Source organism: Melozone crissalis, unplaced genomic scaffold, assembly GCF_028551555.1.
Source record: "Melozone crissalis strain CALT ecotype California unplaced genomic scaffold, PUWL_Pcris_2 ptg000014l_1, whole genome shotgun sequence".
NCBI classification, from domain to species: Eukaryota; Metazoa; Chordata; class Aves; order Passeriformes; family Passerellidae; genus Melozone; species Melozone crissalis.
Window position 1 is genome coordinate 16,933,196 of NW_026535792.1, and position 26,236 is coordinate 16,959,431.

The 26,236-nt window shown below is 56.2% G+C and overlaps 4 protein-coding genes across 6 annotated transcripts; 3 read left to right on the forward strand and 1 right to left on the reverse strand.

The window, feature by feature from the left end:
- Positions 1–747: 747 nt before the first annotated feature.
- Positions 748–2,978, forward strand: FAM219B (family with sequence similarity 219 member B). Of its 2 annotated transcripts, none has more exons than XM_054273010.1 (5): positions 748–945; positions 1,158–1,242; positions 1,564–1,641; positions 1,869–1,956; positions 2,108–2,978. In XM_054273010.1, the coding sequence occupies exons 1-5, from the start codon at positions 912–914 to the stop codon at positions 2,264–2,266; spliced, it is 444 nt and encodes a 147-aa protein (XP_054128985.1). In that variant the 5' UTR covers positions 748–911; the 3' UTR covers positions 2,267–2,978. The 2 variants fall into 2 exon arrangements, with proteins under 2 accessions (XP_054128985.1, XP_054128986.1); XM_054273011.1 differs by having other exon boundaries at positions 1,908–1,956.
- A 76-nt stretch (positions 2,979–3,054) lies between these two features.
- On the reverse strand, positions 3,055–6,694 carry MPI (mannose phosphate isomerase). The gene is made up of 8 exons (XM_054273003.1): positions 6,657–6,694; positions 6,216–6,343; positions 5,745–5,945; positions 5,524–5,665; positions 4,598–4,780; positions 4,333–4,506; positions 3,899–4,107; positions 3,055–3,580 (listed from the first exon to the last, which is right to left on the reverse strand). The coding sequence occupies exons 1-8, from the start codon at positions 6,670–6,672 to the stop codon at positions 3,362–3,364; spliced, it is 1,272 nt and encodes a 423-aa protein (XP_054128978.1). The 5' UTR covers positions 6,673–6,694; the 3' UTR covers positions 3,055–3,361.
- Positions 6,695–6,816: 122 nt separating this feature from the next.
- On the forward strand, positions 6,817–21,582 carry SCAMP2 (secretory carrier membrane protein 2). Its single transcript, XM_054273004.1, has 9 exons — positions 6,817–6,941; positions 12,213–12,293; positions 13,202–13,282; positions 14,350–14,467; positions 15,094–15,222; positions 15,637–15,796; positions 16,263–16,364; positions 19,065–19,182; positions 20,205–21,582. The coding sequence occupies exons 1-9, from the start codon at positions 6,885–6,887 to the stop codon at positions 20,349–20,351; spliced, it is 993 nt and encodes a 330-aa protein (XP_054128979.1). The 5' UTR covers positions 6,817–6,884; the 3' UTR covers positions 20,352–21,582.
- Positions 21,583–21,783: 201 nt separating this feature from the next.
- ULK3 (unc-51 like kinase 3) lies at positions 21,784–25,912 on the forward strand. 2 transcript variants are annotated; one of them, XM_054272758.1, is made up of 16 exons: positions 21,784–21,925; positions 22,335–22,475; positions 22,657–22,777; positions 22,880–22,984; positions 23,071–23,214; positions 23,305–23,387; positions 23,478–23,633; positions 23,707–23,812; positions 23,927–23,967; positions 24,057–24,159; positions 24,264–24,328; positions 24,446–24,524; positions 24,608–24,648; positions 24,730–24,777; positions 24,852–24,906; positions 25,073–25,912. In XM_054272758.1, exons 1-16 carry the CDS (start codon positions 21,824–21,826, stop codon positions 25,639–25,641), a joined length of 1,959 nt encoding a protein of 652 aa, XP_054128733.1. In that variant the 5' UTR covers positions 21,784–21,823; the 3' UTR covers positions 25,642–25,912. The 2 variants fall into 2 exon arrangements, with proteins under 2 accessions (XP_054128733.1, XP_054128734.1); XM_054272759.1 differs by having other exon boundaries at positions 25,059–25,165.
- The last annotated feature ends 324 nt before the right edge of the window (positions 25,913–26,236 follow it).

The window sequence follows — 26,236 nt, forward strand, 5'->3', positions numbered from 1 at the left end:
GTGTGTGGGGCAGTATAGGAACAACACTGTGGGACAGTTCATCTTTCAGAGTTGCAGACAGGGAGGCACAGTACTGTAGAGTGTATAAATATAAATATACAAATAAATATATATATATGTGCACACACAGAGGTGTATCAGCACAGCATCAGCTGGCCAGGAAGGGGTATGGCACATCCAGAGGGATCTGGGGGGGCACTGCCTGTCTGGTCATTCCCACCATAAAGCTCTGTCCTGCTAATTCCAGCTTAAGACACTGAGGCTAATCCTGGCCATGCTCTCCAATCACCATCCCCAGTCCTCTGCCCTGTTCCTTTAATTCCATGTCCCTCCTGTGCCAGCTCTCTCTGATTTTCCCTCAATTTTATTCATTACTTCTTGTGTTTGTGGAGGTTTTATCCTCCCCCTTGCCCTTAGGAGCGTTGGTTCTCCTTGACAATAACTGGAAAAAAGGAGAAGCTTGGAAGGCTCAACCCCCAACTTAAAAATACACAATCCTTACATTTGTGTTTGATTAACCTCTCAGTAAATCTCCTCCACCACCTTTTCCCAGGTATTACTGCAGCCAGGCTTGCATAGGAACTGATGGTGACTACCTGTTCTTTTTTATTAGCATCACCATTCCCAAATAATCCTCTCATCTGCTATCAGATCTGCTTATTCCTTTTCCTCTCCCTCCTCCTGGGCTGGGGAGGAGGAGCTGTCCCTGGGGACAGATTTCCCTGGGGACAGATCTCCCTGCTGACCTTGAGCTCCCAGGAAGGATCAGATGCTCTGAGAGGCCTCTGCTTTATTTCACCCCCGTGGAGAGGTGCTAAATGATTCTTCCACTCTTTTTTTAACTGGTTTGGGCTGAAAAGAAGAGGCTGAACAAAGGGACAGATGTGGTGGAGAAAAGAGGTCCATACATCATGAGCAAACCTCCCTCCATCCAGGCCAAGCTGAGTAAGTGATGCTTGGTGCACTCTGCTGGGATTTTGGGTGTCATTCCCACCTCTCTCCCAGAGCTGGGGTTACCAAAAGCCCTTTAATTCCTTGGTGGGATAAAACCTTTATAAAAGCTCACCTGCACCACCCTCCTCACCCATTCCCCACAAGAAGAACCCCTTTGGGAGCACTTGGGGATTTTTGTCTCTGTCCCTGTGCTTGGCTTGCAGAGAGGCAGCGGGAGCTGGCAAAGGCAGCGCTGCGAAGGCAGGGGCTGCTGGGGGCACCCACTGCCCTGAAACCAACTCCTAAAAGGTCTGATCCCCTCCTCTTTTCAAAATGCCTTCTTCACTTTTCTTGGGGACACTGGGAAACTCAGAGGATTTTAAAGAAGAGTTTGGGACCTTGTTCTGCTGGCTCTGTTTGGCCAGGAACAGCCAGTATAATAAAATATACTGCTTTTCTCTTCTCTGTTTTGGGGATGATTTGGTGGTATGGATTTATTTGGGTGTCCTGGGGTTTAGCTGGTGGTGGGAAGGAGTGGGATTCCTGCCCTGGCTCCTCAGCCTGTCAGCTCCATGGATGTGTTTGCACATAAAACATCTGTGCTTGTCTCACTCCTGTGTTTCCTGGCAGGTCTGTGAAGTTCAACAAGGGCTACACAGCACTCAGCCAGACAGCTGATGAAAACCTGGTCTCCCTCGACTCAGACAGGTGAATAGCCCAGGATTTTGGGTAAATATCCCACGATTTTGAGGGTGGGGGTGCTCCCAGGTGGCTTTTTGGGGGGTTGATTTTCCTTGTCACTTGTAGAGCATCCCTGATGGCACTGGGCACCTCATGGCAGCGAAACGCTCCTGCTGTTCCAGATTTCAAATACTCATTGGGGTGGCACTGCCAGCTCCTTTTTCCCCCAAATTCCCCTTATCTGCACCCTACAGCCCCCATTTCCTGCCCAGCTCTGTTTCTTTTCCCCTCAGTGACGGGGAGCCAGGATCCAGGTGTTCCTCGGGATACTCCTCCGCTGAGGCAAGTGCGGGGCTCTGACTGTGACACTGTGGGGTCCCCAGGGGCTCCCTCGTCCCCCCTGACCACTCGAGGCTCTGGCTGGGGCTGGAAGCATCACCCCCAGGGCGTGGATGTGTGTGCATCCTGCAGAGCTCTGCTTTGTCCCCTGCAGCAGGTGACCCAGGACATGAGCCGGCAGCTGCTGCAGGACGGGTACCACCTCGACGAGGTCCCCGATGATGAAGACCTGGATCTCATCCCCCCAAAACCTGCTGCCTCCTCTTCTTGCCCCTGCTGTTTTGGAGAAAATTTCTCCTGTGTGATCCAGTAGCTGCACAAGAACAGGTCAAAATCCAGCACTTTCTTTGTCCCGTGGGATGGCTGGTGGGTGTCCGGGTCCCACGCCAGGACGGTGGCACAAGGACTGAACGATGCTGCTCGTGGCAGAGACCAGCTGACTCCAAAAGACTTCTCCTTACACTCAGCAATACCAGGGGGAGGTGGCACAGTGACATTCTGGTGACCTGCATGTTACCTGGCACTTGGCTGGGGTGGGAAGGGAGGACAGGCAGGGCCTGGCACCTCCCCGGGGTTTAAAGGGAAGGATTTGGGAGTTTCTGGGGTTGGAGCTAATGGCTTATTCCCATTCTCCTCAACGCTGCTTTGATGCAGGTGAGGCACAGCCCAGGCCCCCCATCCCAGCTCTGCACAGGGCTTGGATTTGGGGGGCTGGAGATCCTCCCTGCTGCAAACCATAAACGCTGCCTTAAACCATGGTCCTGCTCTATGACATAGAGGACAATCAGCTTCTTATACAGAAACCTTATTTAAATATTTCATGTCAAGAGACATGAACTGGTTGGGTGGGGGGCATGTTTGTTTGTTTGTTTTTGTATCTTACTTGTAAAAGGGAGCACTTAATAAACTGGATCTCATTACTCAGAAGGGGTGCTGTGAGGGGGACTCCTGTGTTCTCTCATCACATTTTACTCTTTTCCTGTGCCTGAAGAGCAAGGGGGGGAATCACAGCCAGCGTTGGGGGGATGCTGGAGCTGCTCCCAGCCTCTCTGTCCCCCTCCATCCTCCTGCTCCCTCCACCACGCTGCCCTTCGCCAGGGACAAAGTCACTTCTTTATTCACAGCAGCAGAGGCTCTCCTGCTCCATCATCCCCCAGGCAGCCTCCTTTTACAGCCAGGGAAGGGGGACACTGGCCAGGCTTGGGAAGAGCCCACCAGCAGCAGCAGAAAGCCTGTGGTCTGCACCACCTCCAAGAGGTCAATCCACAGAGCTGCTCTTTCTACGCCTCAGGGCTGCTCTGGGGGTTTAACAGGTGGAGGGAGACCTTTCAAGCGAGAAGACTTTGCCCACAGCAGTTTCTATCTACCCAAACATGGAGTGTCGTGGTGGAAGTGTCCCAGGTGCTGCTCAGAGGAGGCAGCAGGCTCGGAAGAGCAGCATCCCCTCGGGTGAGGAGAGGTGCAGGGAGATGCTCTCGTTGGCCGACACGAAGAGCACGGAGCCACGGCGCAGGGACATCTCTGAGGCTGCTGCTGTGGAGGTGCCCACGGCTGTCCCTTGGATCACCAGCAGGATGCTGGCAGAGTCCATGGCAGAGATGAGGTAGAGCTTGATGGAGGCAGGGATCTGCCAAGGGAAATGTCACTGTGCTGGGGTGTCCCTCAGCTTTGCACATCTCTGCAGAGATGGAAGGGGCTTGTCCCCACTCCCACCCCTTTGCTGGGCCTGCAGCAGCCCAAGCCCAGGGACCTCCTCCTGTTCTCCCTCTGCCCAGAGCCGCTGGAGAAGGTGAACAAGCTCTAGGGAGGGATAAAGAGACCAGCACCCCATTACGCCCAAAATCACTCCCACCCTGCCAGGACACTGATTACACAGGTGAGCGAGCCCCAGCCAGCGCTGGTGTGTCCCACCCGGTGTCCCCAGCACGGAGCTGTCACCTCTCACCTCTATCCTCATGATGGTGAAGTCTGGCACGGGTGGGTCGTAGAGGTAGACGTGGGGATCGAGCTGGCTCTGCGCTGCCGGGAGGATCTTGGAGCTGCTGGGTGCTGGTGTGTAGTTGAGCATCTCACACAAGGTGAGCACATCGATGAATTTGGGCGTGAGCCCGGCGCGCACCGTGTTGTCCGAGCACGCCATCACCTCCACGCAGTCTGCGGGGACGGGGCAGCGCTGTCAGCCCAGCCCAGCCCTCAGCCCAGCCCAGCCCTCAGCCCAGCCCAACCCAGCCCAGCCCAGCCCTCAGCCCAGCCCAGCCCTTAGCCCAGCCCAGCCCTCAGCCCAGCCCAACCCAGCCCAGCCCTCAGCCCAGCCCCTCCTCCTGTCCCCACGGCCAGGCCTTGCAGGATGCCGGGCTGGGAGAGCCCCCCGATGCTCACCTCCGTGCAGGTAGGCGTGGGGCTCGTTGGCTCCCAGGAACATGGCCTCGCCTGGCTCCAGCCTCACCAGGTTCAGGAAATAGATGGTGAAGCAGCCGATGTCCCCCGGGTACTGGGAGTGCAGCCGCAGCAGCAGCTCCCCGTTGCTGCCCGACGTGTCCTTCCCTTCTGCCGCTGCACAGGACAGACCGGGCCCAGTGTGGGGAGAGCCTCTCCCCAAACACAGCCCCCCGAAGTGGTTTGGGGTGTCCCAGCCAGCACCCACCTTCCTGGGAGATCCTCTTCACCAGCATGTTCAGCTGGTCCACAAAGAACTTCTTCTCGCTCTTCATGAGGCGGGTGAAGCACACGCGCAGCGCGGCCGAGACCCCGCGCGGGTCATCGCTGCCGCTGCGCTCCAGCTGCTCCGCGGCCACCTCCCCGATCAGGGCCCGCAGCTCGGGGACATCTGCGGGGCCAGCGCCGCTCAGAGCCGCCCCAGGCCAGGGGAGAGCAGCACCCCCATCCCAGGAGAGCACTGTCACTGTCCCCACAGCGAATCCCATCCCTGGGAGCGCTGCCCGCACCCTGAACCCAATCCCAAGGGAGCATGGCCGCCATCCCCACACCAAACCCCATCCCAAAGGAGCAACGGTCCTCATCCCCACCCAAAGCCCATCCCAAGGGAGCAGGGCCACCATCACCATCTCAAACCCCATCCCAAAGGAGCAGGACCTTCATCCCCATCCTAAACCCCATCCCAAGGGAGCACAGCCCCCATCCACACCCCAAACCCCATCCCAAGGGAGCACAGCCCCCATCCCCATTCCAAACCCCATCCCAAGGGAGCAGGGCCACCATTCCCACCCCATAGCCCATCCCAAGGGAGCATGGCCACCATCCCCATTCCAAATCCCATCCCAAGGGAACAGGGCAATCATCCCCATCCCAAACGAGCATGGCCACCATCCCCACCCCAAAGCCCATCCCAAGGGAGCACAGCCCCCATCCACACCCCAAATCCTGACCCAAGGGAGCATGGCCACCATCCCCATGCTAAACCCTAACCCAAGGGAGCACGGCCACCATCCCCATCCCGAAGCCCATCCTAAAGGGAGTATGACCACCATCCCCAACCCGAAGCCCAGCCCAAGGGAGCAGGATCACCATCCCCACTCTGGGGTCTGACCATGCCCCCTCCTCCAGCCTTACTCTGGAGGAAGGAGACAATCTCCTCCACGGGCCGGAAGCCACACATGCCCTCGAAGGGGGTGAGGGCGATGGCCATTTCGGGCTTGTGGTTGGCATCAGGATAGTGCTCAGGGAACTGGGCGTGGAGCTTCGCTGCCAGCTCCTACAGAGAGGGGACAGGAGCTGCCTGAGTCCCCAGGACATGGGGCCCAGCTGGGCTGCCCACACCGCGCTCTCCCTACCTTGTTGGGGTGTGCCTGGACAGACAGGGCGGTGTTGACCGACAGCACCTTGAACAGGAAGGGCAGGTGTCCCTGGAAGGCGTCCTTCACCTTGGCGCCCAGGCAGGCGGGGTTGTCGGCGATCCACTGGCCCAGGGTCTTTTGGGGGATGCGGTTATCCCGGATGAGGGCATCGCCCCGCGGGTGTGTGCCCATCCACAGCTGCCAGACACCAACACACACAGCTGGCACCCCGAGCCGGGCAGCCAGCACGGATGACTTGGGCTTTTCCAGGGAGGTGATCCCTGGCAGCTCCCTCGGGGGCTGAGTCATGCCGGGCTTCCCTCCAAGCCAGGGGGACACCGGACAGCTGAGGGGCAGCACCGTGTCCCGCTAGGACACAGGATGGAGAGAGCCAGCACGGCCGCGGGGTGGGATGGACACACGGATGGGACGGACACACGGACAGAATGGACACACAGACACACTCACCTCAGCGTAGGGCAGGTCAGGCTGGATCTGGACCAGGGGGTCACCGCTGGCCACCAGCTTGGCCACCTCGCTCTCCAGGCCCACCTTCCCCCAGGAATAGTTCTGCACCGCGCAGGACAGGGGGAACACTGCGGGAGGGAAGGCAGGTGTTAGCGGGGCACCGAAAGAACCCCCAGAAATCCTCCCGGACACGCACGGAGCCCGCGGGGCAGGGTGACAGGATGGCAGGGAGGGAGAGCACCACGGCCTTGGCAGGGGACACTCTGTGGGGACGATCTGCAACCATCACACGGCCATCTGGGGGTGCCCGGGCTAGGGGCGCGGCTCACGGGCCCTGCTCCCCGTGGCCCTGGGGGGTCCCGGAGGGGGTGCCGGTGTCGCATCGCGGAGCCCATCCCCGGGCGGGCGGGCGGTGGTGCCCGGTGCCCGTGCCCCGCTCACCGCGGATCTCCGCCATGGCTCTGCCGGGCAGGACCTGCCCCCCCTCCCCTCACCGCCCCCCCGCCGCCGCCACCGCCGCGCCTGACGTCACGCGGCCACGCCCACAGGGTTAACCCCGCGCGAGCTGTGCGCGCCGCCGTGACGTCACGCGGCTCCCGGTCACGCGGGTGCCCCGGAAGCGCCAGGAGCGGCGGCGGGCGGGAGCGGAGCAGGAGCTGGACCGCGCCCATGTCGGGCTTCGACACCAACCCGTTCGCCGACCCGGTGGACATCAACCCCTTCCAGGTGGGCGCGGGTTACGGGTGCCTCTCCCGGCGCGGCGCGGCCCGGTCGGGGCCCCGTGCCCCGCACGCCGGGACGTGGCACTGAGTGAAGCGCCGCCGGCCAATGGCGGAGCCGCTCCTCCGCACCTCGACCAATCAGAGCGAGGGGGCGGGACCAGGGGGGGCGTGAGGCGGCCGCGACCCCCGGCCCTGAGGGCGGCCTGGAGCCGAGCCCTGGGTCCCGCTCCCGGTCCCTGCACCCCCGTCTGCCGCGGATCACCGTGCCATCTCCTCCCCTCTCTGCAGCCCCTTCCCCTGCGCCGCCTCCGCCTGGGATCCCGAACCCCTTCCGCAGTGCTGTGACCCCCCCGGTCCCTCCCGCTGTGTCCCCGCACCCGGCTGCTCTCACCTCGAGGAGGGCTCTCCCACCCAGCTGGGAATGCCTGCTCTGAGGGTTTATTCAAAATAATCCATCGCTGGAGCTCTCTCGGCCGTGCTGCGTGCTGGGCTCGTTGTTCTCTGAGTCTCTCTGGGTTTAAGGCGGTTCAGCTTTAAAGTGAGTTCCCGTGGCAAAGCTGTGGATTTCGTGGCTCAAAGCAGAGGATTGCTGTTAAGGTCGCTGAGGACTCGGTGTGTGCTCGCTGGGTTTCTCCTCTCTGGGATTAACCTCTGGAAGTTGGGGTCACTGATGCCGGGAGCTGGCCTGGCACGGCCTCTGTGTGACACTCAGGGTCTGGAGCCCAGCCACACCTCCGCTGCTTGTCTGGGATGTGAGCACAGCAAAAAGTGTTTTCCTGACCTTGGATCTCAGGGCTGAGCCAAACAGGAGTTGTTTGTTGATAGAGCTGAGTCTTTTGAGGAATCAGAGTGAAAAAATTATTTTTCTTCCTCACTTTCATTTTGACACGGTCCCGTGACTCTCAGGAATGGGAAGAGTTGGTATGATCGTGTTCCTCTGGTGTTCATTCTGGGGGATGAAATATATTGCTGTTCATGGACGTGGGATTTGTTGCCTTGGCTTTGAGGAAGTAAATATTCCTAGAATCACAGAGTGCTTTGGGTTAGAAGGGAAATTAAACTCATCCAGTCCCACCCTCTGCATGGGCAGGGACAATTCCACTGTCCCAGGCTGCTCCAAGCCCTGTCCAACCTGATCTGGAACATTTCCAGGGATCCAGGGACAGCCAAAGCTTCTCTGGGCACCTTGTACCAGGGCCTCCCTACCTTCACAGGGAAGAATTTCCTAATATCCAACCTAATCTCTGTCAGTTTGAAGCCATTCTCTGTTCTCCTGTCACTTTGGGCCCTTGTAAAAAGTCTGTCTCCATCTTTCTTGTCATCTCCCTTCAGCTGCTTTGTGCACATTAAAGCTGTGCTGGTATCTGGCAGAACAGGGCTGTGCTCACTCTTTATTCACTGATCAAACAAGAAAAGGTTGAAGGTGATTTCCAGGCAGTAACTCCCACGTCAGGCTCACTTAACAAGGATTGACACATGTCCCACTGTGGATTCCTCTGTGAGAGCTCTTTGCAGCTCCTCTGATCCTTGTGAAAGCTTCTGTACCCTCCTCTTGGGACTGCAAGTTTTTGTCTTACCTTTTTTTTTTTTTTATTTTTCCGAGAAAATTTCCCCAGTCTCCAGCTGCTGGTTGAGAGGAATTTTTGACTGCTGCTTCCTGGAGCCTCGTTGGTCAGGTTTGAAATGGAATCCCAGCCTGTTCCCTGCCAGGGGCTGGCTCCAGGTGCTGGCTCTGTGCTGGGGTGACAGTGTCCCACTGACAGTGTCCCAGCCCGTGGATCTCTCCTGCCACAGCACCAGGATTGTCCCTCCTTGCTGCAACTCCCAGTTCAGTGCTTCATCCTCCTCCAATCCTAAGGTTTCTGCCTTTTCAGGAGGCTCTGTTCATGATGTTCTTCAAGCTTTGTGTAAAATAAGCTGCTTTGGTCCTGTTAAAAATATCTCTGGCTGCTCTGTTACTTATTGTAACCGGTTAATGAGAGATGATTAACTTCCTTCCTTTATCTAGTAACCTGCTGCTGCAAGTGGCAGCTGCCTCCAAAACTTTGATTCCAGCTTCAGACAGAGCTGGAAAGTTCCATCCTTTCCAGAGATATAAAAAACAAAATCTCAAGATTTCTCTCAGTGCATCTCCCAGGCAGTGGCAGCACCCTCAGTCTGCAGGACTGGTTGTATTTGGGGCAATGCTGTGATATTTTGACAACTGTGTTAAGTTCCAGGTGATTCTAGGTTGAGCTCTTTTTCCTTGATCTCATCTAGAGAGGCCTCTCATTTTGTTTCTTTAATCTGTGGGAAGAGAAAGAAAAGAAAAAATAGAATTCCTTGCACAAACCTGTTGTACCCAAACCTTTCAGCAGCACAACAGCAACTTTGTATTTGCATTAAAGCTGCATTTGAAAATTGTTTTAATATTCCTGGCAGTGCAGTTTGATCCAGATGTGGAGTTATTCTGTGCTGGGGGCATCTGAAGCCGTGAAAAACGGCATCACACATCCCTGGCACTCAAGAAGTGATGGTTGGAAGGGCAGCACATGGGATCTGCCCATGGCACCCTGCAGGTTGAGCCAATTGTTGATCTGTGAGCATCAACTTTGTGGCTGGACACCTTTATTGTGGCTCCAAGAGGTTCTGAATTAAATCCCTGTCCCCTGGTCCTTTCCAAGGCTTGTTCTGAGAGGCTCAGCTGCCTTTTGCTGCTAGCTGGCAGAAAATAGCTGTAAAACACGAAGTTTGTGGGCAGCTCCTGGCTGATCTCTGCATTCCTGGTGCTCTCTCATCCCTCACTGCCTGCTCCAGGCTCACAGGAGCTGCTGCCTGTGCTTCACCCTCTGCTTTCCTTCCTGCCCTCCCCAGGCACGTGTCCAAACACTTCAGCTTTGTTGCAGATTCCCTTCTCTTTGGGTTCCTATTTTAGACACGCTTGCACAATAGCAGGCAAGTTCAGCCCAGCTGCTGGGCCTTGGCCTCGCAGCCTAATTAAGTGATTTTTTTTTGAAAGCTGTGCAGTAAGATGAGAGCTTGGCTACCTTGAGAATCAAACTGTGGTGGTGCTCTCCCTGCCCTTGAGGAGCCTCCAGCTTTTTTTTGGGTGCAGATAAGCCAAGACAAGTAAAATGTGTATTTTACAGTGGTACCATAGCATTTTTCCTTTTGCCAGCCTGCCCACCCAGGCTCTCTGGAGGGTTATGCAGCTCTCACATTCCACTTCCCACACCTTGAAGGGAGTTTCTCTTCCTTGTGCAGTTGTTTTCTGCTGGACTTTAGTCTGGACTGAAGGGTTTGTGCTGATGGGCAGCGCTGCCGTGCATGAGGGGAAGTATAAACTTGTGCTGACAGCCCTTATCTCTGCACAGCTGAAGCTTCCACAGGAGTCAGGAATGAAATAAAAGCACTTTTTATCTCCAGCCTGGCAGCCCTGCTGTTGCTTCTTCCCACTTGTTGCAGCCTTTCCTCGCTGGGGAGCTGAACTTCCCTGAGCAGCAGCGTTGGAGAATGAGAGGTGATTCACAAACGAGTGTGACCTGTTGGTGGTGGGAGTGCCTGCCCTGCAGGAGCTCTGCTGTTACTCATTAACTGCTCCCTGTGCTCCTGCCCAGCACCAGGCTGCGCTAGAACCCCGTGTGAAAAACGCCAGTCACTTCTTTTTAAAATGTTAAAAGTTTCATAGTAATAAAATGGTTATAAAGATAGCAATATAATAAGAGTAATAATAATTTAGACAATTTGAATTAGGACAATATGAGACAATAGAAACAAAGAGTTATGGATGTCCAGGTACCTTTTTCTGGGCAGCACAAGCCTGAAAAAGGACACCCATTAACAGAGGATTAACCCTTAAAAACAATAACCTGTTGCATATTCATACACCTTATCCATGATGCATAAATTCCATTCAAACACAGGATTCTGTCTGGTCAGTGTCAGCTTCTTCCTCTGAATCCTGACAGCGTCTCAGGGCTGAGTAAGGCAGGAAAAAATTTGTTTCTTCTGATAAGAGGGCAATAAATTCTCTTTCTCTGAAAGATTCAGGTGTCCTGTGGTTGCTGTCTCGCTGGGAGTCCTTTCTTTAGAAAAAGTATCTTACATAGCATAGTTTCTATTTTAACATTTTGTTATAACCTAAAACTACATTTAACACACTACTTAAGAAAATTAATACAACATAACTTTCTAACACAACACATACCATATTCATTTTAATATTTGCAAAAAGCCAATCATAAAATGTACATTTTTCACACCTGGGAATGGCTCCAGAGGGATTTTCCTCCGTGCCCCGGCTCCATCAGCCCCACACGCCCCGGGGCAGCCTCGGTTCCTTCTCCCCCCATGGAGCACCAAATTAGAAGGGCTGGTCTGGACACACGAGGTGCTGAGGGAGGGAGCAGAAGCCACTTTTTAATTTTCTGAGCCACTCCCAGCTCTCGGGTTGCCAGGCCAGGAGGATTTCCGAGTTCCAAAAGGGCCTCGTTGCTGGGATAAGGGGGAGAGGAGTGCTCCAGAGGGCAGCACCTGGCTGCCCAAGAGGAACTCCGCATGCAGAGGAGTAGGTGGAAAAGAGGAGATAAAAACAGCTGCGTAAAAACCCTGCAGGTGAGGGGAGGGAGGTGTGTGAGGTGCACAGAGCCTGTTTTTAAACATCAGAGGATGTTTAAGAGACGAGTGGGAGGTGCTGTGAGTGGAAGTGAGAGCTGTTATGCCAGCAGCATTAAAACCTCCTAAAATAATTGGTGTCACACCTCCAGCTCAATTTTTCCTGAGTATTTCACTTATTCAGAGCAATCATTGGCATTTTAGCTTGCCAGCATCTCTCAGCCAGGATCAGCTGTGTCTAAAATCTCATTTTATGTGGCTCCATGCTTGCTTAGTGAGTCCCAGCAGCATCCTGACCATGAGTGGATGAATCCAAATCCCTGGAAATTAGGAATAACTCACTGTAGGCGAGCAGAAGTAGCCTGCACAAAGTATTCCTGTGTTGTGGTTGTTCAGACATCCCTCTTGGCTGAACAGGAGATTATTTCTGCTGACAATTCTTGCCTTGCTGGTAGTCATCTCCTTGGATATTTAAATTCCACGCCAGCCAGGGCCATCTCCCTGTGGCAGGGATGTGTTTCACCCCCTCAAATTCCCAGCTAACAAGCAGAAGAAAAGCAGGCAGCATGGATAAGATGGACTTGCTGTTCTTAAAGGCCTTTTCCAAACTGAGCAATTCAGTGCTGTCAGTGGTGATAGCCCATATCCAGTGCTGATTTCTCCTTGTGCTCTCTCCCTGCAGGACCCCTCGGTGACACAGCTCACAAACACCAGCCAAAGTGGCTTGGATGAGTTCAACCCCTTTTCTGAGAGCTCCCAGCGGGTAAGTGCCACGTGTCCTTGTGCTCTGTGTGCCTGGTGGTGCTTTTAGTGCTGTAGAAGGTCCCTTGATAGGTGCAGCTTAAAAAATAGAGGAATTCACAGCTGATTTCTGTAGCCCTGCATTTCTCTTCGCAGAGAAAAGCAAGGCAGAATTCTTCCCAAGAATATTTCTGGGGTTCACATTCTCTGAACCTCAGAGAAAGAAACCACAATTCTTACCATTTGCTCTGCCTGTGTTTGTGCAAAAATAGAATACAACATAGAGAATTTTTACCCACAGTGAAGGTGTTTTGTTTCCTTGGCCTGTCAGGGCCAAGAGTGTGTGTGTGTGTGTGTGTGTGTTGAGTGATAGTCATGAGATTCAGGGCAAGGTGAGCAGTGTGTGCAGAGTGAGTGCTGGGCAGATTCAGTTTTAGATGTATAGAATAATGTAGTATAATAAAGCAATTAATTAACCTTCTAATATCAATGGAGTCAGATGCATCATTCCCTCCCCTCGTTGAGGCCATCACAGCACAACTCTGGATTTCCCCGTGGATGTGGCTCATGGTGTGCAGGAGAGGGAAATTGCTCCTGCACTGGAGCAGTAATGAGCTCCCAGCTCACTGGCATGGAACAGCTCCTCTCCAGCTGCCTGCTGGCTCCCAGGGAAGCCCCATGAAGTGTGAAGGGGAAGATGGTTTGTGGCAGGGCGCTGCAGCATTTATTTGCTCCCTGGGCTGGGAGCTGAGCTGTGCTGGCCACTGAGGGATGGCTGGGGGAGCCTCACCCTTATTCCCTGGCTGCTGCCACGAGCCAGGTGGGAGAAGGAGGGCAGAAAGGGTAGATTAGTTAGATTTTTTGTTCTTTAAACAATTCACCAAGAGCCCTTTGTGTTTCTCCTGCCCTGTTTTTCCTGATCTCTCCCAGACAAATGCAGCGCGGACGACGCCGGCGGCGCAGCCCTCGCAGCCAGCTGTGCTGCAGACATCTGTGGAGCCCACACCACAGGTACAGCCCTTCCCTGCTGCCCTCCCAGCCTCCTCCAGCTCCCAGGGCCTCTGGGAGCACAGCATTCCCTGGGCTGGGCACTGGGAAGCTGCAGGTGGGATTTTCAACGAGTATTTCCGAGGCAGATCTTTGTAGGGAATACACACGTAGAGTTCTTCTTACATCTCCTTCCCTGTCCCTCTGGTGGCAGAGCTTGCTTTGCCTTGTGTCCTGTTGGCTCTGGCTTCCCTCTGGAAATCCTGGAATGAATCCTGCTAATGCTTTTAGCTTAGTTCTGGTGTCTGGTCAGACACGCTCAGTGCCAGGAGAATAAATGCAAGTACCCAGCTGCCAGCCCCACCTCATCCAAATAACTGGGAGAAAGAATCATTTCTCAGAATACAAAACAGGTAGAAGAGATCCTTAAGAGGTGTGGTAGGCAGCTGGGAAGGGAATTGTCCTGGTAAGCCCAGGAGCCCTGCTCACCACTCTGGAGTGATGAACTCAGAGCAGTCGGATGAAGTGTGAGGTAGAAGAAGCTGTGGATAAGCTCCTCCTGCCAGCCCTATCTTCCTGTAGGATAACTTGGTTTTGTCCTCCAGTGGCAGAATCAAGATATCAGAGGCTGAGCTTTCATGTCACCCTGTGCCCAAGATGTCAGGGGCTGAGCTTTCATGTCACCCTGTGCCCAAGATGTCAGAGGCTGAGTGTTTGTGTCACCCTGTGCCCAAGATGTCAGAGGCTGAGTGTTTGTGTCACCCTGTGCCCAAGATGTCAGGGGCTGAGCTTTCATGTCACCCTGTGCCCAAGATGTCAGAGGCTGAGTGTTTGTGTCACCCTGTGCCCAAGATGTCAGGGGCTGAGCTTTCATGTCACCCTGTGCCCAAGATGTCAGGGGCTGAGCTTTCATGTCACCCTGTGCCCAAGATGTCAGGGGCTGAGCTTTCATGTCACCCTGTGCCCAAGATGTCAGAGGCTGAGCTTTCATGTCACCCTGTGCCCTGTTTCCTTCCCAGCCTGGCACCCAGGTGCCCCCACAGCCCAGGGCAGGGCAGGGCTGACCTCTGTGCTGTTTGTGCCCTCCCCAGGCCGTGGCTGCAGCAGCACAGGCAGGGCTGCTCCAGCAGCAGGCAGAGCTAGAGAGGAAGGCAGCAGAGCTGGAGAAGAAGGAGAGGGAGCTGCAGAGCCACGCAGCCAGCATCGACCGTGAGTACTGACTCCTGCCCAGGGCAGCCTGGCTCCCTTGGTTTGCCAGGATTTCAGGAAAACTCCCCGTGGCAGCCCTTCTGGCACATGCCTGGCATCCCACAGCTTCCAAGATGGGAAGGTGGGATGCTGGAGGGCAGCTCTGGTGGGTCCCTGCCCTCAAGCAGCTGCATTTCACCACCAAAAGCACCCAAGCACTGATCTGTGCCTGTGTCAGAGCTGGTGAGTGACTCTGCCACGCTGAGGCTTCTCACTGAGGGCAGCAAAGCTCTTCTCCTCAGCCTCAGCACTCTTTTAACCACAGGAACCCAATATTTTCCCCCTAATTTTGGTCTGAAGTGGCTGAATCTGGGCTTGAAGGGCTGAGTGATGGTGGCTGTGATGGCCCTTTGGCCAGTGCAGGGAATTCTACTTTCCTCCAGGAAAAACCCCTGCACACAGCTGCTGTGCCAGCAGTTTATCCCGTTCCTGCTGTGCTGCCCAGCCCCTGGGCTCTGCCAAGGTTTTAATGCATGAATTAAACAATGGCTGAACAGCAGCTTGGAAATTCTGGGGTGGGAATTAGCCTTTGAATGAGAGAAGAGCAAGTGAAGAGCTGCTCCTTCCTCCCTCCCTCCCTCCCACAGCGAGGCAGAACAACTGGCCTCCTCTCCCCAAGAGGTGTCCCATCAAGCCCTGCTTCTACCAGGACTTCTCTGCAGACATCCCAGCTGACTACCAGAGGATATGCAAGATGCTCTATTACTTGTGGATGTGTAAGTAATGGCCTCACCTGCAGTCAGAATTCTTCTGGAAGAGGTTCTGTGTGAAAAGCTGAGCTCTGTCACGCAGTAAATGCCGTTGGTGTTGTCTGCGAGGCTCAAATCAGGTTTCCCTCCTTTCTTGTGAAGAACCTCGAGTTTATGTTTTGGGAATAGCTCATTCATGACAGAATTTTAATTGTTTAATGGAGGCTTGAGCACCTATTTAAGATTTGGCTGTGAGCAGCAGGATCAGATGAGCTTCTTAGGTCAAGCTCTGCTTCCCTTCCAAGGGAGGCAGGGAAATTAGATGGCCCAAAGTCACCTTAATTTCTGCAGCTCTCCCTGTGTTCAGTGAGACATTGGGGGTGCTTTGGAGTTTCCTAGAGCTTGCTGATGTTGTTTTTCTCCCTCTCCCACCCCAAACAGTGCATTCCATCACCCTGCTCCTAAACCTGCTGGCTTGCCTGGCGTGGTTCACAGTGGACAACAGCAGAGGAGTGGACTTTGGGCTCTCCATCCTGTGGTTAATTTTATTCACCCCTTGTGCCTTTCTCTGTTGGTACCGACCAATTTACAAGGCTTTCAGGCAAGTGCTGGGTTGGTTTTATCTGTAACAGAGATGTATCTCTTAGTGGGAGGAGCTTTGGGTTTATCTGTTCCCATCGTGTTTTGCCCTCAGGATTTTTCCAGCTCTTTGCATCATTAGATAAACCCAAAGCACTGTGTTGCTAAACATATTAGATCTGTCTGATAGAACTTAATTATGGTGATCCTTTTTCATCCTGAAATCCAAGCCTAGGCAGACAGAGGACAGTTTAAATTCATGTTTTATTCACTTTAATAATTTCTAAGACACTGTTTGGTACACTGATGTGGAGCACATTGTGTTTGTTGAGGGAGCTGCCTTCACCCCATCTTGCTCTGGGCAGATGGACACATTTAGGTGCCCAAATTCCTCCCCTCAGCAGCTCTTCCCTTCAGAAAGAAGTTCACTGAAGCTGTTCCTCTCCTCTCAGTGCAGGGATCACAGGTTTCACTCCTCTCTCCTGCAGGTCTGACAGCTCCTTCAGCTTCTTCGTCTTCTTTTTCATCTTCTTCTGCCAAATAGCAATCTACATCATCCAGGCTGTTGGAATTCCTGGCTGGGGAGACAGGTAAGCTTGGCTTTGCTGCCTGCCATGTCACACATCCCTTTTCTCACCAGGGCTGTGACTGGCAGGAGCTTTGGGACCTGCTTCTGACAGCTGCCTGTTCTTTCTGCTGTGGTTTTCCTCTCTCAGCTCATGGCAGGTCCCAGCTGCCTCCCTGCTCTGCTCTTCCCATCCTAATCCCAGTATGAGAAGGGGAGTATGTGAATTACTGGATATTGGGCAGGAATTTTTCCCTCACAGGGTGCCCAGAGCAGCTGTGGCTGCCCCTGCATCCCTGGCAGTGTCCAAGGCCACGTTGGATGGGACTTGGAGCACCCTGGGACAGTGGGAATTGTCCCTGCCCATGGCAGAGGGGTGGAGTGTGATGAGTTTTGAGGCCCCTTCTGACCCAAACTGTTCTGTGATTCTGTGAGAACTCCTCTGTGCCTCTTCTCCCTCACTCAGCACAGATCATATTTGCTCCTCTGGTGTGAACCAGATCTGCCTTGTTCAAACTGGAGCCTTCCCTGACAGCAGTGTGGGGCTGAGGGGTCTCCCACCTGAAATCTGGGTGCTACTCAGCCCTGACTCTGTCCCCAAACTCTCCCTGAATCCCTCTGGAGCGTGTGCTTGGTGGGCTGAGATAAGCAGAGAGGCTTTTAGCCTCTCCCTTTCTCAGTGACATTGTCCAGAAGGGCGAGCCTGGGCTTTTGGAGCAGCTCCAGCAGCCTCATGTCAGCAGCTGTGCCCTGCAGGGAGAGCACAGCCTTTCCTTTCACCTTGCTGCCCCTGCTGCAGCTCCTGTTCTGGAGTCAGGGAGCTCAGGGAAGGTCAGCAGCCTGTTCTGGAGATCAGGAAAGGTTAGGAGCCTGTTCTGAAGCTTAGGGAAGGTCAGCAGCCTATCCTAGAGCTCAGGGGAAGGTCAGCAGCCTGTTCTGGAGCTCAGGGTAAAGTTAGCAGCTCCCATTCTGGATTTAGGAAGCTTAGGGAAGGTTAGCAGCTCCCATTCTGGAGTCAGGGAGCTCAGGGGAAGGTCAGCAGCCTGTTCTGGATTTAAGGAGCTCAGAGGAAGGTTGGCAGCCTGTTCTGGAACTCAGGGAAGGTTAGCAGCCTGTCCTGGAGCTCAGGGAAGGTTAGCAGTCCATTCTGGAGCTCAGAGGAAGGTTGGCAGCCTGTTCTGGAGCTCAGGGAAGGTCAGCAGCCTGTCCTGCAGTCACAGAGCTCAGGGTGAGGTCTGCAGCCTGTCCTGGAGTCAGGGAGCTCAGGGAATGTTGGCAGCTCCCATTCTGGAGTTAGGGAGCTCAGGGAAGGTTAACAGTCCCTTGTGGAGTCAGGGAGCTCAGGGGAAGGTTAGCAGCCTTTTCTGGAGCTCAGGGAAGATCAGCAGCCTATCCTAGAGCTCAGGGGGAGGTTAGCAGCCTGTTCTGGATGTCACGGTGAGGTTAGCAGCTCCCATTCTGGAGTTAGGGAGCTCAGGGAAGGTCAGCAGCCTGTTCTGGAGCTCAGGGTGAGGTCAGCAGCCTGTTCTGAGCTCAGGGAAGGTCAGCAGCCTGTTCTGGAGCTCAGGGTGAGGTCAGCAGCCTGTTCTGGAGCTCAGGGTGAGGTCAGCAGCCTGTTCTGGAGCTCAGGGTGAGGTCAGCAGCCTGTTCTGAGCTCAGGGAAGGTCAGCAGCCCGTGGTGCCTGTCCCAGGGCAGGCTCCAGGCAGGAGCTGCTGTCTGTTTGTGCCCTGTGCCTGCAGAAGGGCCCGTGGGCAGCGCTGTCCCTGCCTCCCCCCTGCCTGAGTCACGGGGGAAGGGGAGGGGGTTTGTCTGCCCTGGAGAGGCTGCCTGCAGCTCTCTGCTCCGTTCCCTGCTGCCAACCAGCCAGCGTGGGTATTTTTGGCTGCAGTGCATGGTGTGCTTTTCTGCTTCCCTGTGCTGCCAGGAGCAGTGCCACACATGGCATGGCACCCATCCTTCCTCCTGCTGCTGCTGGCACACGGCGTGCTGGTGGAGCACTTGGAAAGGTTCCTTTCTCCAGCTCCCAGGAAGGTGTTCTGAGTGAGGTGTCTTGGTATTTTCAGCCACAGCCAAGTGCTGGTAACTCTGTGAATTCTCTCTGCCCCTTTTCCTTCAACACCTCCCAGTGTCTGTGAATTAGAATGGTGGAATCACAGCATGCTTTGGGTTGGAAGGGACCATGGGCAGGGACACCTTCCGCTATCCCAGGTAGCTCCAATCCCCATCCAGCCTGGCCTGGGGCACTTCCACAGCCACAGCTGCTCTGGGCAGCCTGTGCCAGGGTTTCACCACCTTCATCCCTCCATCCTGCCTCTCCCTCCTGCTCCTCACCCTTACATCCCTGTCAGGGTGACACTCAGCTCCAGGCTCCAGACCTGCCAGCTGATCTCTCCCAGTTCAGCTCTTCCAGCCTATCTTTACCCCACTGGGCTGAATTTTGAGAAGGTGCCCATGGAAGTCACTGTTGGTGCCAAGGGTATTGATTTTGCTGCCTGAGGGGAGGGCACAGGGCTGGAATGTGGGTGGGATGAGCACAATCCTCCTCTAAAAATGCTAATGGAAACTCTATCCCCAAAACAAAGGCCTGGACGAGCTCCAGGCTCCCCGTTTCCATTTTGTGCTGCCCTGTAACCTTGCCCGGCAGCAGGGGTGTGCTGCCAGCTGTGCTCCAGCTGTGCTGGAACGCTGTCCATGCCCAGCCCCTCTCTCCCCTGTCCCTGGCAGCGGCTGGATCGCGGCGCTCTCGGAGGTGCACGGCAACGTGGCCGTGGTAGTGATCATGATGGTGGTGGCAGCCTTCTTCACGCTCTGCGCCGTGCTCTCCCTCTTCCTCCTCAAACAGGTGAGTGCCTCGGGGGCCAGCAGAGCTCAGGCTGCCCCCCCAGGGCTCCTGGCTTTGATGCCTCCCTTCACCCACCTGGGATTGATGGTGGGATGGGGGCACTGGTGGCTCAGGAGGTTTTAATTAAAGTGGTTTTGCTTGTGCTTCCTGCAGCGGTGCCAGATTTTTTGGACAGTCTTGAAGTGGGGAGTAGCCTCCCTTTGGAGTCGTAGAATCATGAAATGATTTGGGAAGGGATCTTAGAGCTCATCTTACCTCCTGCCAAGGGCTGGGATGATTTCCACTATCCCAGGGTGCTCCAAGCCCTGTCCAACCTGGCCTGGAACATTTCCAGGGATCCAGGGGCAGCCACAGCTTCTCTGGGCAACCCACCCTGACAGAGAAGGATTTTTTTCCTGATATCCCATATAACCCTGCCCTCTGGCAGTTTAAAACCATTTCCCCTTGTCTTGCCTGGAGCTGGCAGAGCAGAGGTGCCCGTGGCTGTGTTCAGCACCCAGGGATTGTCAGTCACTGCTCCCACAGCCTTGTGGGGCTTTTCAGAGCCTGGTGGGGTCCCTGTGAGTGCCTTCCCACTGATCCTAAACCCAGCCCTCCTCTCTCCTCCTGTCTGCCCACAGCAGGGCTGGATTTCTGCAGGAACAGCAGAAATGGAGCTTGGGGGAAGCCAAGGACAGGCTGGACTGATCCTCTTTCTGTGGGTACTTCCTTCTGCTCTCCTGCCTTTATCTTGAAGGAAATACCTGATGCTGTTGGCACCTTCAGGTCCTGCCCTGCAGTAAATACTGGGTTAAGCATGAACCACCACAGTGTGGGGAGTTTTGGGTCTGAAACCACTAATTTTGCTGGGAGCTCCACATTTTCCAGCAAATGAAGCTCTTCTGAAATCTGCCATGGAGCCAGTGGCTGCAGCCCATGCTCTGCAGCTGTCCAGGGAGCTGTTTAGCCTGGGACAGGCTGGGTGTGTGCAGCAATCCCACAGGCTGGTTTCAATCCCTCTTTCCCTCTCCTCTCTTCCCCAGGTGCATTCCCTGTATCGGCGCACAGGAGCCAGCTTCCAGAGGGCCCAGGAGGAGTTTTCCCAAGGCATCCTCACCAACAGGAGCTTCCAGAACGCAGCAGCTGGGGCAGCCTCCTCAGCTGCACAGAGTGCTTTCAGAGGAAACTAACCCTGCCCAGCAAATCCAGCCCTTCTTCCTGGGCTGCCTCCCTCTCGCTTCCTCTGCCCTCATCTCCCCAACCTTCTATTTTTTTTTTTTTTTTTTTTTTCTGAAAATGCACTTTTTTTGGGGGGTACCATGTGAGCTCTGTGATGCCGACACTCCTGATGAGAAGAGGTTTTTTTTTTTGGGCTTCAGCTGAGCTACGGTTTGGATGATGATTCCTTTTCCCTGTCTTGTTTTAGGGTGTGGGGAGATGGGGGAACACATTCTCTGAGGCAAATATTCCTCTCTCCAGGACCTTCCAGGTGTTTGTCTCTTCCTCCCCCTCACTCTGTCTGTAGCAGGAAGATGAGGGGAAGCAGGTTTTTGATTTTACTCTCTCTTCTCTTGGCCTTTGCTATGAAGAATTTGATTATCTGCTGTTTTGGGGAGGGTTTTGTAACGTGCATGTAGTTGATGTCGTTAATTTTAAGAACAGAAACTGTAATTTCGGTTTATTACACTCACACAATGCTGTATTTTGACCTCATAACTGCTGGGCTTCCTGAGAGCCACGAAGGAAAATCTGGGAGCAGGGGGGGAGTTTGGGGGGGATGTATTTCCCGTGATGTCCCCAGGGCACATCCCTTGCTTCCAGGAGGATCCTGCAGGTGCCAGAGAGGGGGAGAAGGGATCAGTGGAGGCTGAGTCTTCTCAGTGACTTGAGAGCAGGAGAGGGAGGGGAAAAGGGATTTTGGTTTGGCTGCCAGCTCCAGTTTGGGGGCAGCTGAGGATGCCAGGTCACACAGTGCCTGTGACACCCTTCTCCAGCTAACCCTGAATGAGTCTTTCTCCAGGGAAGGCTCCTCCCTGCCTTCCTCCTGACGAGTTTAATTTTTTTTTTAGCTGGGAAGGAACTGTTTCCATGTGTGTTCAGCTGCATCCCAAGATGGGCTGTCCCTTGGGACGCAGAGGGGCGGATGGGGGCAGGTTCCCACCTCTCCCTCCCTCAGCCCCTTGGTTTGGGTGTCGTGGGGAGGGAATTTAATGCAGATTTGGCTTTGCGGTGCCCCTTTACCAGGCGGGGGTTATATCAGACCCCCATCCTGTGCCGGTGAGGGGCGGCGGGGGCGCTGGGATACAGAAATCGGTATTTTTACACCCCTTTCCTTCTGTATTACTGGATTTTTTTTTCCCCTGCGTCTGATCTTTTAATGTTTAAAAAATTATTAATAAAAATTTGTTCATGTGGTCCAGACACGGTGCCCGTGCGGCGGCGGGGCGTGGCTTGGTGTGATTGACGGGTCGGGGGCGTGGCCAATACGGACGGGGTGGAGCAAGGGGCGTGGCTTCACGCGGGGATGTAAATGTATGGGCGTGGTCATGGCTGCTGGGGGCGTGGTTTGTGCCGCTGGGGGCGTGGCCTGCGCCGTGGCGCGCCGGGAAGGCGGAAGCGGCTCCCGGGCCCCGAGTGCCGGGACCGGGGCTCCGGAGGGGCCATGGCCGGGCCCGCCTGGGCCCCGCCGCGCCTCGACGAGTTCATTCTCACCGAGCCCCTCGGCTCCGGCACCTACGCCACCGTCTACAAGGCCTACAGGAAGGTAGGGCCGAGCCCGCCGCGGCGGTCGCCTTTTTGCTCCGGAATCTGCCCCCCCACTCGCGTGGGAGCCCCATTTTCCAGCCCTCCACATGGGGTACCACCTCCATTTTCCAGACTTCCACATGGAGTACCACCCCCGATTTCCAGCCCTTTACATGGGGTACCACCCCCGATTTCCAGCCCTTTACATGGGGTACCACCCCCATAGCCCTTGCCTGGCACCTGCCGCCCCCTTGCAGGGGTCCCTTCCCTTCCCTTCCCTTCCCTTCCCTTCCCTTCCCTTCCCTTCCCTTCCCGGAACCTTCCCTTCCCTTCCCTTCCCGGAACCTTCCCTTCCCTTCCCGGAACCTTCCCTTCCCTCCCCACAGTCGCTGTTTGGGTGGGGGTCCAGCGTTGTCCCCTCCTGACAGAGGGACACGCGTGAGGTGGTGGCCATCAAGTGCGTCAACAAGAGGAGCCTGAACCGGGCATCGGTGGAGAACCTCCTGACAGAGATCGAGATCCTTAAGACCATCCGCCATCCCAACATTGTGGAGCTCAAGGACTTCCAGGTGGGCTGGGGGCTTCCCGGGGGGCTCTGAGCTGGAGCTGCTCTGTCTTGGATCCATCCCTACTTTCCATGGGTGTGTCCGTGGGGTTTGGTGCCAGCAACTGGGCAAACTGGTCCAGGTGAAGCTGTGTGGGTGGGGTGGCACAGCTGGGGTGGCACAGCAGGGTCTCATTGCCTTGCAGTGGGACAGTGACCACATCTACCTGATCATGGAGTTCTGTGCCGGGGGGGACCTGTCCCGCTTCATCCGCACGCGCCGGATGCTCCCCGAGAAGGTGGCTCGTGTCTTCCTGCAGCAGCTCGGTGAGGACACCCCGCCTGCCTCCCACCCTGCCTCTGCTGGGGACCCTCCCCCAGGGTTTTGGGGTGCGGGGCTGTGCTCTCACGTGCCATCCACCCACCCAGCCTGCGCCCTGAAGTTCCTCCACGACCACAACATCTCCCACCTGGACCTGAAGCCGCAGAACATCCTGCTGAGCGCCCCGGAGAACCCCCAGCTGAAGCTGGCAGGTCAGGGCATCCCCTGGCAGGGACTGGGAGGGGGAAAATCCCTTCTTTCCTTCCCCCTGTGCCCTCATGAGCTCTGTACCCGGCAGATTTCGGCTTTGCCCAGTACATGTCCCCGTGGGACGAGAAGCACGTGCTGCGCGGCTCCCCGCTCTACATGGCCCCCGAGATGGTGTGCCGGCAGCACTACGACGCCCGCGTGGACCTCTGGTCCGTGGGAGTCATCCTTTATGGTGGGTTTGGCTTTTATTGCTCCAATGGGCTCTACTCAGGGCTGGTTATCCCCTCTCCATCTTCCCCCACCTCTCCTTTCTCCCCCACAGAAGCACTTTTTGGGAAACCACCCTTTGCTTCCCGCTCCTTTGCTGAGCTGGAGGAGAAAATCCGCAGTGACCGGGCTGTGGAGGTAACGTGGGGTGGGGTGGGGTGGGATGGGATGGGGCTGGGGAAGGGGGGTCTCACAGCCCTCAGTGGGCTCAGCCCCTTCCCTCCCCAGCTTCCCAGCCGGCCCCAGCTCTCTCTGGAATGCCGGGATCTCTTGGGGCAGCTGCTGGAGAGGGACCCTCGCAAGCGCATCTCCTTCGAGAACTTCTTTGCCCACCCCTTCGTGGACATGGAGCACGTGCCCGGCCCCGAGAGCCTGGGCAAGGCGGTGAGCGGGGCTAGGGGCTGCTGCCTGCCAGTGGGGGCGTTCCAAGCCCTGAGACCCCCCCTGTGTCCCCCAGACTGACCTGGTGGTGGAGGCGGTGAGGAAGGATCAGGAGGGAGACGCCGCTGCCGCCTTCTCCCTCTACCGCAAAGCCCTGGAGTATTTCGTGCCAGCACTGCACTGTGAGTTCCCCCTGGGGGTTTTGTGGGGTCTGGGTGTATTTCTGGGGGGGCAGACCCCGAGGGATGCCAATTTTTAGCCCACTCACCCCTGTGTTTGGTTGTTCTCCCCCTTAGATGAGAGCGACGTGAGGCGCAAAGAAGCCATCCGGGCCAAGGTGAGCCAAAACCCCTGAGGGGGCGAGGGCATCACCCCCATCCTCTGCACCCCATATCGGGGGTCTCCTCACCCCCAAAATGTGCGCAGGTGAGGCAGTACATCTCCCGAGCAGAGGAGCTGAAGGTGTTGGTCACCTCCAGCAACAAGAACCTCCTGGAGAAAGGAAACCCGGCCAGGGAGCTCCTTAAAGGTAGTGAGGGATTTTTGCCCGGGTGTCAGGGCTGGCAGAGGGGCCGTGGTGGGGTTTTGGGCTGAAGGGTGAAGGTTTTGGGCAATCCCTGTGTCCCCTTGCAGAGATGGCCAAGGACAAACCTCGGCTCTGCGCGGCGCTGGAAGTGGCCTCAGCTGCCATTGCCAAGGTGAGGGGTGGCCCTGGGGGTCCCCTCACCCCTCGAGGCAAGGGGAGGGTGCAGACCTGGTGGGGAGGGGGCTGCTGGACCCCACCAACCCCAGCCAGCCCGTGGTGCCTCTTGCAGGAGGAGGAGGGCAGGGATGACAGTGATGCCCTGGAGCTGTACCAGCAGAGCCTGGGGGAGCTGCTGCTGCTCCTGGCCGGTGAGTTGGGGCTGAGGCCGGGCTTGTAGGGCAGGGATGGGTCCTGCTCCCATCCCTCATGCCCTGGCACGTTTCCCCTGCAGTGGAGCCGGCGGGGCGGCGGCGGGAGCTGCTCCATGCAGAGGTGAGTAGTGCCAGCCCTGGGACACTGCTGTCCCCGCTGGCCTGGCCCTCTGGGACTGTGTCCCCTCTCTCTCCCCACCAGATCCAGACCCTGATGGCCCGAGCCGAGTACCTGAAGGATCAGATCAAGGTAGGATGGCTGGGGGGGCTCTGGAGGGTGCTGGGGGAGGATGGAGGCTGGAAAAGCCCCCTCTCCCTTGGCAGATGCGGGAGGCACAATCCATGGGCAAGGAGGCGCTGGCAGAGTCCGTCCGGAGCGGTGAGTGCCCTTTGCCACGGGGTTTGGGGAATATTCCCCAGCCCGAGGCTGATCCCAACCCCACCCAGCACGGGCCCTGTGCCCCCGGGAGCCCTCCCAGGGGTGGCAGCGGTGGGGACAGCCCGGTGAGTGCCCCCTGTGCCCTGGCACAGCCTGTACCTTGCAGTGACCCCCGGAGCTGCCCTGCCGGACGCTGCTCGCTGCCCTGCCAGGAGACACCAAGGGAAGGCTTTGGTATCCGTCCCCCCCACCCCCAGGGGTGGCACCTGGGGGGTCACCCTCGGGCTGCCAGCCCCAGGGGGGCCAGCAGGGCCATCTGCCCCTCTCGCAGGCGCTGGCTCATTCCCCTGCCAGCCCTGCCTCGGCCGTCTGCTGCCGCAGCCTCCCCTGGCACAGCGGGCGGGTTATTCCACTCTAATTCCCTCCGCTGGCTCCACGGGAAGGGTATTTTTATCCTGGCACTGGGCTCTGGCAGGGCATCCCCCCTGCTTTTTCAGCTGGGTGTTTCTTCCACCTCCCAAATCCTGGGGGAGCCCACAAATCCGGCCGGGAGCTGAGGGTGGGCAGGGATGCTCCGCTGTGCCTTCCTCGCCCAGCATCTACCTCTGCATCCGCTGCTGCTCGTCCTGCCTCCATCCAGCAGCCACTGCACTGGCCCAGCCCGGCCATACCTGCCTGCCTCTCACTGCTGGAGCGCTGGGAATGAGGCTTTTCCTTCCTAAACCTGGAGCCTGACAGGTGCTGGCTGCACCATCAGTGTCACGACCGCGAGCAGTGCTCAGCGGGCACCCATTGAGTCAGGCACCTTCAGGGAGGCACCCTCAGCATCCTGTCTGCCCTGCTCCACTCCTCAGGGCCCTGGCACCCCCAGCATCCAAATCATGCTCCCAGGAGTCGTTGTTACGGGGTGCTGATGTTGCCTGTCCTGCAAAGCAAGGTACTTGTCTCAAAAATCTACTGTATCTCAAGGGAATGTAATTTATTGTCTTTAATAAATTTTAATTTTGATTTCTCCACCTCCTCTGCGCTCAGGTTTGTGATTTAAGCCTAAGAGGGGTCCCCAGGACCCCCGGGGGTCCTGGAGCCATCGGGGTGGGCAGGGGACCCTGGTCCCTGTTCCGCCAGGAGCAGAGCTGGCGTGTCCCCTCCTCTGCTCCAGCAGTGCTCTCCCTTCCTGTGCTCCCCAGGGACACGAGCCAGCCAAAGCAAGGTTTGACCTTGTTTTCACTTCCCATCTTTTTATTTTTTTTTTGTGTGTGTGTGGAAAACACAGAGCAGAACGACACGACCCATTACGTAAAATCCTGTTTTCTCCAATAGATTTTTGTGG